The following is an 8,423-nucleotide window of genomic DNA, read 5'->3' as shown; positions in this document are numbered from 1 at the left end:
AAGCTACTCTGCTCACTCCTCTGATGTGTTTCAGTGGTGCTCCTTTGGCCACCAGACTCTAATGGCTTCCTTTAAATTTTAAAGGGACACATGCTTTGCAATATGACTCTCTCACTCTCCCATGTTTTCTTATTTTGTCTCAATGTAACAGAATAAAGAGGAAATTATAAAAGGGTGAAGAGAACTCATAGATCTGCTCTCATTTTAACTAAATGATGTCTTACATAAGATTAAAAAAATTGCATATGCTTTTGTATTTATATAATATTTTATATTTTTATATTTATCTTCAAGCTCTTCTTTCTTGTGTTTGTGATAGACACCGTTACATTTATTCAATACACCGTTTGTCCAAGCTTAAATACGAGCTTAAAAATAGTCATAATTCTTAATTTTTTGGTTCTCTGAAGGCTTACTACAAAATCAGACACCTCAACCCAGAAACATATTTTTCTGGGAATGATGAGAAGATAAAATATCAGTTAATACATTGATTTAGAATGAAAGAACTATTATATTATGTCGATATTATGTTTTAAATGTTTTTTAAATGATGGCAACATGTTTGCTCGAACTGCCATTTTGCATTGCTTTTGTTTAAAAATAATGCGTGTATAGTTGACATTTCACTTTATATTTGTTTTCAACTTTAGACTTCCAGTTTTCAAGTCCATTTTTAATCCGACCAAGTGAGAAACGCTTTTTGTGTGAAGGGTTTGTTAAACATGGTAAAAGTTAACGTTAAAAATTTATTGCGTTTGAGAACGTCGAACTGCCTCACAGCCAGCAGCCAATCACAATGAGCCATGTTTGGTTGCTATGCAACGAGTGGGCCATTCACCGCCGTGTTTGGTCTGTGTGTCGGTGGTTTGCAGAGGCAAGCTGAGCTGGGACGCATTTAGCCTCGGAAATACGGCATAAATTGAAGCATGAAGTGAGTACATAAAACATTACTCGTTGATTTTGTTCAGTAAATAAACTCATTCACGCTTTATACGATTAAGCTTGTCCAGATTAGGCAGCAATACAGTTTAAATGTCACAGCGCTCAGTTCAATGTTTTATCTTGATTATAATGAAGTAACGTGTGCATTTTTTCTGTTTATTCAATTTTCTGGTTATACAAAGTACACATGTTTTAGTCTTTCTCAGACAAGACATGCTAAAATAAGTGACACTGAACTGTAGCTCCAGGACTACTTTATAATTAATTTAAATAAAAAATATCCAATAAATAGTCGTATTTATTGGATACTGCCCTATAGACAATGGCAAAACTCTCGAAATACCACGCATGAACAGACATTTAAATTTAAAATGCCCTCATTAAAGGTTAACACTAGTAGTCTGTCACTAAGGATTCCCAATTTGTCGAACCAGAATAGGTGTCATTGAGAGCAAATGCATATCCTTCTGACTTATATTATTAACTTTTAAGAAGATACAGGAAAGGTTAAAAAAACAACAACAGTAGTACAGAATTGTCAGAACATTTTAATTATTTAAATATTTTAGATTTTAATTGAACTCTATACATTTTTGTGTAGCTTTTATCCAAAATTGTAAGAGAAACAGTTCAGTAAGCGCTTTCAAATGAGAGCTGATCAGTCTCACTCGAAAGCCCATAAATTATTTTTGTAACACACATAGTTTCCATCCATGTTTCTTGATTTTGTTTCTCTGGAAATAAACCAACATGTTGTCTGCCTGGAGTTAATCTGATCAACAGATTACTCCATTAAGAAAAATTAACAGCCTTGGCTCAGCGTGCAATCTCTTTAAGTGCTATGATACCATACACTTAAACTAACAAAATAATCATATTAATAGTTGTAAAAGAAATATACTATATTTTAGATGCAAATTACAACCTTTTTATTCTTGATTCATGAGCTTTTTTACTCAGTTTGTTGCAGGTTTCAACCCCTCGCCACTGCATGTTTATTCTCAAAGCCCGGTAATCCAGAGTGCGTCGAATGGCCACTGCTAATCTGACCGTCTATTTCAGGATGCAGTAGGTGGATCTTGCATTCATGTTTTCTAATCTGCACATGCTGTAGATTTTCCACACTGGTTGCTGACGGCTGCACTGCAACAATGCCAGAGTCCTCACAGGGTGAGTTTAAGTCTCGTGAAATATTATAATTCATTGCAAAATGCTCTTTGTCTCACAAAATGTGTTGTATTTGACTCACCTATCAATCTTGTCCTTCAGTGCTACATGTTCTGTCCTGTAGGTTTCTCTACAGTTTAGTCCTCTATTGCATTATTCAGTAAACAGTATATCCAAGCTTAGTCCTGTATAAGAAATCATAACTGATCAATTTTATTTGTAATCATTGTAAAAATAATTCCTAAAATTCCTTCAACAGTTTATTTTAATTGAAAAGTTATTAGTTCTTTCATATAGTAAATGAACATAAGACGGGAGATATTTGACAGACTTCTTTTCCCCTTCAAGTCAAGGACGCTCGCCGCTGTTCTGTGGAATGTAGAACACCTCCCTTGAGTCAGTTCAGCCAGTCATCGCTGCCACTCCACAGAAACTCTCACAGGCTCAGCACCTTCTGCACAGAGCACAATCTGCAGGAATGCCTGTCTCACATCAGTCAGGTCTGTTAGTTTCGTAGCTTTCAAATTGATAGGCCTACTCATAAATTGAGTCCCAAAGACAGATCTGGGGCAAACTGCAGCAATGTGTTGGAAGTCTGAATGTCAACTCACCTGATTTATCTTATTTTACAGGAGGTGTCACTGCTGGGTCTCTCGTCTGGCTGGACCGAGTCGGACAGCGGCTCACAGCTGAATGTTGTGGCTGTGCTGAATTGCATGTATGACCTGATTCAGCTGCACCACAGGAGCCTGAGAACACTGGAGAACATGGAAATAGAGCAGCTGAAACTCAGCAGCAATATGGATTTCCTGAAGATCAATAACACTCATCTAAAGGTAAAGTAATGAGTGACTTGCCTATTTTTAATATTGCATTAATAATAAAATTGCAGATTAGTTAATGAGTAGTAAAAACACACACACTCAATTGGATTTCTCTGTGATCTGGCTTTGCTGTCAGTAACAAATTTCCCTTGTGCTGTGCAGGAAGAGGTTGAAGTTTCCAAACGACAAAACATGGGATTGCTTGAGAGAGAACGACAGCTGCAGCTGAAACTGAAGAGTCTGCAGAACTGTCTGAAAAATGAGAAAGAAGAGGTGCGATGAGGCAATGTGCACTAGTTTTATCATAAGTAATACTTTCACAGTTTACCTCATGCATTTTGTACAAAAGGCATCAGCTTGTTTTTCCTTTTTTGCACCGTCCAGGTGCAAAAACTGCAGAACATAATTTCAAGCCGTGCCTGTCAGTTCAACCACGAAATGAAAAGGAGGGAGAGAGAATTCACTAAACTAAAGGAGCGACTGAATCAACTCCTAGCTGACAAAAAAGATAGAAAACCAGGTAAAATAGCACATTTGCTTGCATAATAATTTTTCATTTTAGTACTAACTGTATACAAGGAATTAAAAGCTTGGAGACAATGCACTGAAACCTGCTCACTCCTCTACTGTGCTGAAAATAAGAATGATAGTTGTATTTGTGAAAAACAATTAGATACTTCAGGGCAGATTGAAGAAGAAAATGTGGCGGAAAATAAAAGTGTACAATATTATAATGCATAAACTAGCTGGAGAAACACATGACTTTCCCCTCTTTATGTTCTCTGTTTTTCATGTTCTTGTTTTCCAGCTATTGACGTATTAAACAACATTGGAAGAGCTGATGGAAAGAGAAGCCTTTGGAAAACTGAAAAAACAGAGGCAAAGTAGGTTCTGTTCACCTTTATAAAATCAAATTAGAGCTCTATTGTTAGAGCCAAGGTAGATTTTACTGTCAGTTTTAAAGAGATACATTTTAATTCAGAATGCCTGTATCATTATTAGGAAATTATTACATTTGTATTGCCACATAAAGGAAGAAAATCATTGGAGGTATTTAAAATTTGGGTAAAGATGTTTGTGCTAAAGGTTGTTGTGATTGTAATATTACACTGCCAGCAAAAGTGGTATGTTTTTGCCAGGATGTTTAAATAATATGTATTTCAAACATGAACTTTAATTTTAGTTTATATTATTTATAAAGCAGTAATTTAAAGCAATTGCTATGTTCATGAACAACAAAACTGTGTTCATATGCTTTCTCTGCATCTTTAATCAACTTTGGACACGAGAAAGGGGCGACTTCCTATTAATAGAAAAAAAATAAATACCTACAGCAGAACCCGACTCATTTTGAGCAACCGTCTGCCACGACCAGCTGCCCGGTTCTCTGTTCTGTCAACATCAAAAAAACTTCTGTGCAAGAAATTGTCCCAGTCATTATTGTGATAAATGATAATATTGCTGTTTTAAGACCAGACCAGACATAAAATGGAGACTGAGGAAAAACAGCTTCCAGCATCCTTAAGCTTTTCAGCATGTCTACAGAGGTAGCTCAAAATAACCTGGTCAAAAATAACACCAACATTCTTTACTTTATTACCAAACGCCAATTTAATGCCATTCAGATGCTGTCACTAGTTAAGCCCTTGGTGACATTTTTCAGAGACTGTTTTGTATTAATGCCAGGGAGAAGCTGACTACCAGTATTCCCCTCCAGTGGAGAAGACTTAACAAAAACAACTTCTGTCTTGTCTGAATTTAAAGGTGTAAAACCTAAAGTCACCCAGGTTTTTAAACAGATTGTTATATGAGATTAAACTTTACTTTTAAGAGCATCATATCTGGTAGACTTTGCATGGTTTTGGCAGCCTTTGACTCTAGCTTTACAACTGACTAATAACAAAAAAATATAAAATAAAATTATATATATATATATATATATATATATTTTTTTTTTTTTTTCCTGAAGGCATGAGGGAGAGATGTATAGGACACTACTAAGCAACTACGACATGAGGCAGAGGGAGATGGTCCTGGAAAATGCAGAGCTGAGGAAGGTGATGCATCAGGTGAAGAAGGAGATGGTGTCCATCCTGAAGTCAAGAAAACTGATCCCCAAAGGAGAAAATTATGACCATAATGACACGCAGGTTGGCGCTGTTTTGGCCAGCACTGTTTATAAATACTGTTTCCACTTTTTCTAGTCCTTTTTCTTCCTGTTAAGTCTCTGTTGCACACATAACCAAACATTCTTTACAATTTACTCATATTTCTGTAAACACTAGTTTTTCTTTGGTTTTGTCTATTTTATCTATAAATACAAAAATATATTTTATACGGTGTTTTGCACACTTTTACCAAGAATTTGTATCTTAATTTCAGGCTGCCTCAGACGAAGACGATGAGGTGTTTGACCCCAGTAAGGAAAGTTTAGAGCTGTTTTGTATTGATGCCAGGGAGAAGCTGACTAACAGTATTCGCCTCCAGTGGAGAAGACTCAAGAGCCATGTTGAAAGACTGGACAGCCAAGGTAGTGTAGAGAAAAAACCTTGTTGGGTTTGAGGACTATTTACCATTGTCAAATAAATTTCAGTAGATCAGGAGAGAACTGTTCATTGCTAACCATTCAAACAATTCTTTATTTTTGTTTCTTGTATCATTTATATGACTAAAAAGGAAAGTTTCAAGATCAAGGATTCAACAGATTTTCTAAAATCAGACAACACATGCAGTTTTTTTAATCGTCCTAATGCTCTGGTCTGCATCAATTTATTATTAATTCTCAAGGCCCTCTTCTTTTGGTAATAATCAAATTCTAGATTTATAAGACCTTTGGGACATAGATAATTTTTCCTTATTTTTTTTAGTATCTTTGACTCAGATATCTGAGTCTAACAATGATGACGTTGTCCCTCGTGAGAATCATGAGGAGGAGATGGACCGGCTAAAGATGGAGATCCAGCGGTGCAAAGATTTCATTCAAAAGCAGCAGCAGCTCCTACAGGTAAGACAGCATTTTGAGGGGCTAAATTATAAAAAAAATATGTACTTGAATATAGAAAGTCTGAAGATAAAGCTCATCAAACAATGAACATTTTTATCAGGACCTATTTTGTACTGAAATAGATCTTAATTGAATTGTGGCCTTTATTTTTTTACTTGTTCTCAGTCTCTCGAACCGCTTTTTGCGTATTTGTTTAACCTCAATATTGGTGTATTTTAGTATTTTTGTTATGTTTCTGTGAAGTTGTATGTGCATCGTTGTGTTTAGTTATGTTTATAGATGCTAATCTATCTGTTCTGTGAGACAGATTTACATAAAGATACTACTAAAGCTTCCGTATTTTATCATATATAGTTTTTTTTTTAAATGGGCACAATTCCTAGCTTATCTTTTTGAAATTATCAAGTTAATTCTGAGCTTTGTGAATTTCTTCTGAATACCTCCTGCTTTGCTGGGGTCCTGACTATACTTGTGCTCAATCGGTTTGCAGAAGCAGCTGAGCTGTGTGTGCAACGAAGACTCAGTGTCGCTGCAGAATGATGGCTACATGCTGCAGGAGAAGAAACGCCTCGGTGAGGAATGGAAGAGCTTAGAGGAACAGAGAAAGAGCTTTGAGAGGGAGAGGAGGAACTTCACTGAAGCAGCTATTAGACTGAGCCATGAGGTGAACAAAATGCTGTACAGGAAACGTGAGCCTAAAAATGACTATATTGATTGTTTCTAAAGATGTTCTGATTTAACTCGCAGAGGAAGATCTTTGAGGAGGATCGGGGAACATGGCTCAAACAGCAGTTTCTAAGTATGAGTCCGTTTGGAAACTCAAAGCAACTTCATGTGCCAAAGTCTGCAAGTGCCTTATTGATCGGTGAATCTTTCCTTAAGTTCAGAACCATTTAACAGTTACTGTGTTGTTAATCTTAGTTGGTTATTAAGTCACATTTTTATCTAACCAGCTGAAACGGAGGTTAGTGCACCGATGGGTCCAGAAACACTCAGCGAATGGCAACCAGACTCGGCCTCTCCAATACCCAGATCGGTTTCTCTCACATCGTCTTCTGCAGCTGATTTGGAGTGTGAACTTCGCCTTATTCCAGAAAATGGGTACAGCGTCTTTACTTGAATTTAAGTTTGTAAAATAATAACTTCTACGTTTGAATGTAATTGTATTTTATCTCTCTTTGTAAAGTGTGACTTGCAGCTCGTCAAAACACAGAAAGGCAGAACATTTTGAGGAATTGAGCCCACTATGCAAAAATATTTCTCTGCGGGACAAACAGTGGAGGGAGAGCGAAGACCTCAGCAACTATTCACTCACACCTGAGAAGAGCAGTAGTATATGAAGCCATGGAAACTTTTATTATTTGAATGAGAATCTCTTAATGTATGCTGTTTATGCATAGTTGCAGAAATGTGTATCTGATGAATGCAAACATCAAAGACAGAGTAAAATGAAGCCAAATATGTCTTGTTAATGACTGAAACAAAATGAATTGTAAAGGTTTCTTATTTTATATTCTTAGTGTTTTAAAACAATTGGGGGAAAATATTTATTTATTTATGTGGTACTGTAATCATTGTTGTTGAGGGTAATATTTTATGTTTGAAACTGAATGAGGACCTTTTTTAATCTCTGTTCAGTTGTGGAGGAGAAAACATATTTCTCTTCAGCTGGACTGTTCTTAGTTGTGCTCAGTGTTTAATGGTGGTTCATATAGCCTAAAAGAGGAATTCCTTGGTAGAGCTTGTTAAGATATTGTTTTTCTGACCAAGATTTAGAATGTAGCACTAAAGCAGCTATTTATCTCAGAGCAATGTGAATGTAGCACAAATAGAATGAACAATTTATCATTCCCTAGTTTTAATATCAATTTGATTAGAATATGAATTACTGATTTTTTTTGTAAATGTGTACGAGGGTGTAAATTTTATAAAAGTACATGATGTGTTAGATTCAAACCACTTCAGTGTTTCTATAATTGTAAACGTGGTTTGTTAAGGTTTCTGACAGTTACCGTAACTCTCTAATATGAAATCACACACTTTATACTTAAATGACTCATTACACATTGTTAAATATGATATTCTGACCGTACTTCATTAGCCGTTTTTGATCTTTCACCTGCATTACCTCTTTTTGCCCTTTATGTGGTGCTGGTGGGCATTGTGAAGCATAAATTCAAACACGTGGTGACCACTGACATCCTGACATTTTGTCAGATTATGGACCAAATTTGTCAAGTCAGCCATGAAAATAAAGACAAAATGGCAAATAATTTTGGTCTTAATTGAAAAAACAAACAAAAAACTAAAACTTCTCTAATTGAAGCAATGCGGAATTGGAATGTCTTTGGAAATGCTTGCTGTAGTTAGTCAAGTTCAATAACTTAAAAGCATATTTGAGTCCATCAAATTGGACTTTTTCGTAAAAGTCATGGAATAGATGTGATCCTACAAGTGTGCTTATTAAAAGATAAACACTTTGT

The 8,423-nt window shown here is 35.8% G+C and overlaps 1 protein-coding gene across 4 annotated transcripts; it reads left to right on the top strand.

The window, feature by feature from the left end:
• The first annotated feature begins 867 nt into the window (after positions 1–867).
• Positions 868–7,393, top strand: LOC102220858 (afadin- and alpha-actinin-binding protein-like). 4 transcript variants are annotated; one of them, XM_023339202.1, is made up of 15 exons: positions 877–934; positions 1,906–1,956; positions 2,060–2,115; positions 2,461–2,612; positions 2,745–2,948; positions 3,099–3,209; positions 3,321–3,456; positions 3,745–3,820; positions 4,906–5,086; positions 5,319–5,466; positions 5,804–5,940; positions 6,431–6,604; positions 6,688–6,805; positions 6,894–7,041; positions 7,127–7,393. In XM_023339202.1, the coding sequence occupies exons 1-15, from the start codon at positions 930–932 to the stop codon at positions 7,278–7,280; spliced, it is 1,851 nt and encodes a 616-aa protein (XP_023194970.1). In that variant the 5' UTR covers positions 877–929; the 3' UTR covers positions 7,281–7,393. The 4 variants fall into 4 exon arrangements, with proteins under 4 accessions (XP_023194971.1, XP_023194970.1, XP_023194972.1 ...); XM_023339203.1 differs by lacking the exon at positions 1,906–1,956 and having other exon boundaries at positions 868–934; XM_023339204.1 differs by lacking the exon at positions 1,906–1,956 and having other exon boundaries at positions 2,008–2,115.
• Positions 7,394–8,423: the final 1,030 nt, after the last annotated feature.

This window comes from Xiphophorus maculatus, chromosome 9 (assembly GCF_002775205.1).
Source record: "Xiphophorus maculatus strain JP 163 A chromosome 9, X_maculatus-5.0-male, whole genome shotgun sequence".
Lineage (NCBI taxonomy): Eukaryota > Metazoa > Chordata > Actinopteri > Cyprinodontiformes > Poeciliidae > Xiphophorus > Xiphophorus maculatus.
This window is presented reverse-complemented; position numbering and strand designations above follow the sequence as displayed.